The sequence below is a fragment of the Buceros rhinoceros genome, unplaced genomic scaffold (assembly GCF_000710305.1).
Source record: "Buceros rhinoceros silvestris isolate BGI_N320 unplaced genomic scaffold, ASM71030v1 scaffold4376, whole genome shotgun sequence".
Lineage (NCBI taxonomy): Eukaryota > Metazoa > Chordata > Aves > Bucerotiformes > Bucerotidae > Buceros > Buceros rhinoceros.
The window spans coordinates 29964-36674 of record NW_010415680.1 but is presented as its reverse complement, the minus strand read 5'-3'; the positions used below and the strand labels follow the sequence as shown (position 1 = coordinate 36674).

The following is a 6711-nucleotide window of genomic DNA, read 5'->3' as shown; positions in this document are numbered from 1 at the left end:
TTCTCTTTGGGGGGGGGAGAGAAAAAAAAAACAACCAACTAAAAAACCCCAAACCAACCAAAAAAACCGCTGCGTATGAGGAAAAGAAAAACGGTTAGAAGAACAAAAAATGGTAAATGACAGTTACGTGTTAGGGAATACTAAGGGGTTGTATGCTGCTCCCTGTTGCTACAGTACATCAAAGAAGCAAGCAGAATGTAAAAGTCTTTTAACTCCACATAACAAGGCAAAAAATACTACCAGGACATTCTAAGACAGACAAGAGCTCATATGCCAAATAATCTCCATGTCAATGTGATCTGCAACTTCAAGATTACATTCCAAGTGTGTTTTAGCTCAATTCTGTAGCAATTTCAGCTCCTGAAGAATAAGTACTGAGCAGCCTTAGTCCCATCACTCAGATCAGTAGGACTCAAGTATCCTCAGGTTTCCTCTGAATGTGCTCAGAACCTTGCTAAGTGTTCCTGCAGCCAAGCAATTCTCTCCTCTGAGCCACACCAATTTGCTGCTGAGCCAAACAGAGCTGAACTTCGCATGGTCCTTCCCTTTGTGTCCATGGAAGTTCTATGTTCACTCTGTCCTTTCCAAGAGGAACAACAATTCATACACCAAACAGTGTATTGCTCCTTCCCTCCACAGTGAATCCGGCCTTAATTAGGATGACTTTTGCAGAACATGTATTATCTACCATGCCAGGACCACCACACTACTATGTCATGTAGAACTCAACCCTTTTCTCATCATCAGATCTGATTATTTCTTTATTTGGCAGCTACTAACATGTTTGGAGATGCAAAATCACATCACTTTACATTCTGAAAGGTAGCAGCGGGAGATATCTTGGTGCAGAATGGATTCCATAATTAGAAAAAGCACAGGGGCCAGCTTTTTCCCCCTCATGAAGCTTGGGAAGCTCTAAACAATATGCTTTGCTACGCAAAGGCAAAAGGGGAAAATGGTTACAGTACTGAGAAGACTAAAATTTGAATGATATAATGACAAACCTTTCTTGTGGAAGGAAAAGGAAATGACTGATTCTAAAAAAGGTTCTGTGATAAATCATCACCCCTGCATGAAATTCCATTCGTATGTGCTGCAATTATCTGGTAGTAATGTTAGAGAAAAACAAAGGAACAAAAACTTAGCAACAAACAAGTTTATACAGAACAAAACACAGCAGCTTGCTGGAATTGCTGAGCTCTTTCAATATTTCAAAAGGTAGAAGAAGATTTCAGAATCAAACAAGAGTTTCAGCAGCTGTATTTGTATTACAGTTGTAAGAGCATAAATGTGAAATACAGCTCTAATAAAAGAATTGAAGTTTATAAAACTGGATGGTAATTTTCTATCCTTTCCAGAAGTATCTCAGAATATCCAGGGGAATAATACCTGAAAAAGAAACATTTTGTTTGTGCATTAGACCACGCGAGGCATGTTCTGTAGTAAGTAATGAAACATTATTCATATGTCTTTGAGCATGAAAAAAGTCCCAGCATTGAACACTGGTCAAGGAGTTCTACAGTTACTCCCCTACAGTGGGCCAACTACATGCTTCCAATATGCAAGCACCACCAAAACTACATTCAGATTACAAGTATCTGAAATGTATTACTGTATATCCTAAAAACATACATTTCAGTACACTTCTGGCTTTGCAGGCATGTAAATTTTCACCTCTGAGCTCTGGAAGCTTTAACTATAAAGAGAGAGGAACACACTTCCATGTAATGCATGCCTAAAATGTATTCATTTTAAAATCCCCCGTGTTTTCACAGTTAAGAAAGATCCATTTACCTTGATGATTTTCATTTTCTGGATGATTTCTGCATAATGCAACTCTTTTTAAAATTCATTTTAGTTCTCTGATTTAACGCTAACTTTTCAATGCATTATTGTATTCAGTCTGCAAACAGCCTAAAATAACAGGTCTCCAGGACAAACACAGAGCTGAAGTCTATTACAGCAGCTGTGCCTCAGGCAGCACAACCAACATCAGGCAGCAGCACAAAGAGGCAAGCAGGAGATGCTTGAAGGGGCCCTTTTCTTTATTACATCCCAGCCTACACGAGTAACCTTGTTTCATTTACAGGTCAAAAAAATAGCTGTAACAAAGAAACATTAATTATATCCAGAAAAGCACAACCAAATGTTCTCTTTCCTTCTGAAGTATTAGCTGCAGAATAAAGTTTCTTTATGATTTTGCTTTTACCCACTTGCCAGCCACTGTCTTTTCCTTGTGGAGACAAACAGGGCTTCATTTTGTGTGACTTGGATTGTAGCTACTATTAACTGAAGAACTCTGTTGCTATAATTAAAATTGATGATGCAGATTTTCAGAGCCTGTAGAGGGAGTGCACGAGTACAACATCCTTTTGATGTGCTGATGGAGTGAAGGACTGGTAAATGGGTATCTAGAATCTAGGAGGGCATTTCTCTCATTATTACAATTTAGGATGGTGACATTTTGACTGTAAGCTATTTAATAGTGTTTCTGTATTCATTAAGGGCAAAGTTCAACTTGGTGCAGACAGCTGGTGTATGGTCCTTTTATATAACACTTAAGCCTCATGATGAGGCTGGGGGAGGAAGGGCAGCTGTGGGCAGAGCAACTGTGCAGGAGAGCCTCTGGACCCTCTGTACATCAGAGGAAGTTTCAAAGGAGCCTCTGAATACACTAGTTCAGACAGGCTCTTAGAGAAGTCAAGGATGCAACCAAAGATTCACCAGTACCTGCATTCGGGAGCCTGAGTAATCCATAAATAAGTTACCAAGATAAACTAAACTTCCCACAAACATTCATTAATGCAAGAGTGGTTGTGCTGAAGCCTCAGAGTCCGTCTGGGTAGTGTAGGGCTGGCTTTTTCTCCCAGTTTCCTGCACGAGCCTGATTATTTGGTCTTTGTTTACAGACAAAGAAATTTGATTTCAAAAACAATCAGAAAAGTGTTCAAAAGTATGTGTTGTGTTACCACAGGGGCAGTTAACCAAATATTATGCTGTTGTATTAAAACTGAAATTCATGTAGAAGTTAAAATAATATTGTAAAAACCTTGCTTTGTGTTTTTCTTGTGAAAAACATCTAATAATGTTATAAAATATTAATTTTTTAAATTCCATTTTCCTTTTTAAATTCCATTTTCCCTACCTTACTACTTCCTCTGGATAGCAATTGTTAATAGTGTTGATATATTCCTGAAGAAGTGACCCAGGTTCTGCTTTTATTTCTTGAACCTTTTTAAGTCCACCAGTTGTTACAAAGAGCCGACGTGCTTTACTGTCATGTGGTAACACCTACACAGAGAAAAGTACATTTAAAAAAAAAAAAAAATTTTTTTTTTTTAAAGACATTTTTTTTTTTAAAGGAATCTCTATGCTACTAGGATCAAATATTGCTTATCTGGTTTTAATTCAGAGGACGGATAAAATGGAACATCAGAGGTACAACACCTGTAATGACTACTGTATTTAAACACTCAGTTGTACAGGAAAAAAAATAAATCATAAACCAACCCTTTATAACATAATTTAACATGTACTTTAATACACAAAATATATACAAATAGTTAATTGAATATTTATCTTTACATAAACAATATTTATTTCATTATTCCTATGGAGACAATCAGAATGTGGAGATTAAACAGATAATGAAAACAGAACACTATCATGGAATAAAACCAGCATCTGTTCCACTTAAACCAAGTTATTCAGGTCTTTTATGTCAATTCCCACAGTTTAATTGTAGATCAGAATTTTTTATCATTATAATGACCTAGTATAGATTAGTGCATGAAAACAATACTGAGAATTGTTGCAAGTGAACAATGCAGCCTTGAAGCATTACATGCTACTATTAAATTCCTAGATATTAAAATCCTACAACATACTGTGTAGCCATGGAAGCCTTTTACAAACACACACGCTCACACAAAGCAAAAATGTGAAGTTTCTGCAGCCAAAGGGGATGAGAAGCAGAAATGATCAGACAATATATTCTGCGCTCCTTGAGTGATGCCAATATGCAGCTCTGTCCAGAGGGAGGGAGGGAGGTGGGGGCTGGGCCAGGCAAGGGAGAATGACAGCGTGTAGTCCATAGGCCCACAGGGCTGCAATAATATTAAAAAAAAGCGCAACAGATAATGCAGGACATCAGCTGCATCTACAACAAAACCAGACAGGTTTAAAACCAGCTCTGAGAGTTATATACTATGGGGGCAAACACATTTTGTAAGCCTTCTCCCTTCTCACTGGTCAGACAAATCAAGCCATAAATTTGACTGTATCTCAGTGTAAAACAAGAGCTTTGAAGGAGGAAGGGATTGCTTAAAAGGATGAAAGAAAAGAAGGATAAGATTTCTGACATGCATATGGGCAAACAGCCTTCAATTCTTTGATCTCTCTGGGATGCGTAAAATCAAGACAGGTAAAGAAAAAACAGAGAAGCACAGAGACTATATACTCCATAGCAGTGTTAGGAACAACCATGATCATTTCACTGTGGGAACTGAAAAGACAGCTGTTTCCACGAACCTCCCACAACAAGAACTGCCAGGGAGGAACTAGCAAGGAGACAGGATACGGCCCTTTCCCTGCCTTCCTCCTCCACACTGTGACTCCCAGGCTGGATAAGACAGCAGAAAACTCTCTTGGAAGAGGCCCTAAAGACAGACACCACTTCTGAGACACAGTCCCTTTCCCCAGTCCAAACTGAGACAGCACAGAATTGCACAGACTCTTAAAATGATAATGCTAAAATTATACAGTCCAGCACCAAGAACAGCCAGCATCCCACTCTGAAGCACAGCTTGGAAAAAAAGCTTTTACTGTGCTATAAATAAGCTCACAGAAGTAATACACCACAGCTCTAAGAATAGGAAATCCTCAAGCTATGGTTTAGGAGAGAAAAACACTTTTACTGCAGAGAACTTAATTTTAAAGGTATACTTCAGAAAAGCAAATGCCAGGTAAGTATAGTTTGTTTAATACAATGTAGGAGAAGAACAAAACAAAACAAACAAAAAAATCAGCTGATATGAAGGACACAAAACCACTTCAACAGCAGACAACATTCAAATCTATACACTGGGTAATCAGTTACTGTACGCTCAGCTCGTTGATAGCTCCAGTCAGTACACAGAAGTAAAAGGCACTGGATTCTGTGCAAATCTCCAATCTTTGTACAGAGTTAGCAAGAAGATGGGACAAAACTAAGTGTGGCAATGTAATCAGGAATCTGCACTACAAACAACAGTGCTTCCAGATGTGTGATAATCAGAGCTGAACATCAAGAGTGCTTTACTTGGCCATTTCCAAAAAGAACATCTCACCCAGAGAGCCTGGTATCTCCTGCTAACAGATTACACTCCAGAGCATTGCACAAAAGGTAGTCTACAGCTGAGCAAGATTCCCAACAGCTGGTGAACATTGCAGATACTGAAAATCTCCTGAGAAACTATCAATTACTTAAATAATTTGAAATATTTTGATTTAATTATATCACTTTTTACATGCTGCACTCCAATCAACAGTGTAATTAACAACAAACAATTTCAAATGTTGAGAGGGATGAGAAAAGATTTGGGATTTTTTACACTTACTTAACTGAGACTGAAAATCAATGAGGATAAGAGTGATGAAGCTTTTATACTGTAGATTATTGTAAAATATCTGACTTAAGTCACTCCTGTACAGACTGCTTGTTCTTTATCTAAAACAGATGTTATTGGGATTTGTGTGGTACATTGGCTCAGTGAAAATATTTGCGTGTGAGTTAATACTCCACCTGTACAGACTGCTTGTTCTTTATCTAAAACAGATGTTATTGGGATTTGTGTGGTACATTGGCTCAGTGAAAATATTTGCGTGTGAGTTAATACTCCACTTAATCTCAGGAGGCAAGGAAAAAAAAAAAAAAAAAACACCTTGCTCATAAGCAACTCTTTTCCCAGTCTTAGGATAAATTATGGCAGGTTCCAGATGAAATGGTATCCAGCTTTATTAGACAAAAGAATGGGATGCTCCAAACTGCTTCTGCAGCGGATGCCTGAGGATCCTGAGAAAACACCTGAGATCTTTAGAAAGACTTCATCTTTGGAAAGCTGGCTTCCCTGCTAAATGGAAAACAATTAACATATTACTCATCAAGCAGAGCCTCTTCTTACCTTACTAAACTGCCCAACAATATGTTTCATAATATTGGGAGGGGCATCATGCAGCAATGGTTCAAGTGCTGGAAGATACGTGCATTTCTGAAGGATGTTCTTTAAGGCTCTTTTAGTCTATTGAAATGCAAAATAAAATTTCTCTAGTAAGACATCAATGAAAACAACAAGAATTTCTGTTATATATCACTGAAGTCTGATCAAAAAAGCAAATTGATCAGAATTCCCAAAGACCATTTTATGAATAAAAACTATGATATCTATAAGGTCAATTAATGACAAATCAATTTTCAACTTAGATTTATTAAACCTCAAAACCTACAGCACATCATATCCTGATTATGTTATCTACAGTCAAAGTAATGGTAATTTTCCTTTGACTGCAACGGAAGCAGGAGTAGACCCTCTAAGTAAATTGAACTACTGTAATATAATAAGAATGCTAAATCAGAACACATTTTAAAAGATTGTATTTTGGAAGCGGCTTACTAGGAGAGTCTGCTCTTCTGGGATAGCCAAGTGCACTACCATCCAGGCAGGCAGGGAAAGA

At 37.8% G+C, this 6711-nt stretch overlaps 1 protein-coding gene across 1 annotated transcript in view; it reads right to left on the bottom strand.

Annotated features, from left to right (window-relative positions):
- Window positions 1–1264: 1264 nt before the first annotated feature.
- Window positions 1265–6711, bottom strand: part of SPAG6 (sperm associated antigen 6) — a 22886-nt gene continuing 17439 nt past the window's right edge. Inside the window, exons 7-10 of the mRNA XM_010137493.1 lie at window positions 6162–6278; window positions 3154–3291; window positions 1521–1530; window positions 1265–1389 (exon numbers count right to left, since the gene is read on the bottom strand). Coding sequence (XP_010135795.1) covers window positions 1346–1389; window positions 1521–1530; window positions 3154–3291; window positions 6162–6278 — 309 coding nt within the window. The 3' untranslated portion in view covers window positions 1265–1345. The remainder of the gene's footprint in view (window positions 1390–1520; window positions 1531–3153; window positions 3292–6161; window positions 6279–6711) is intronic.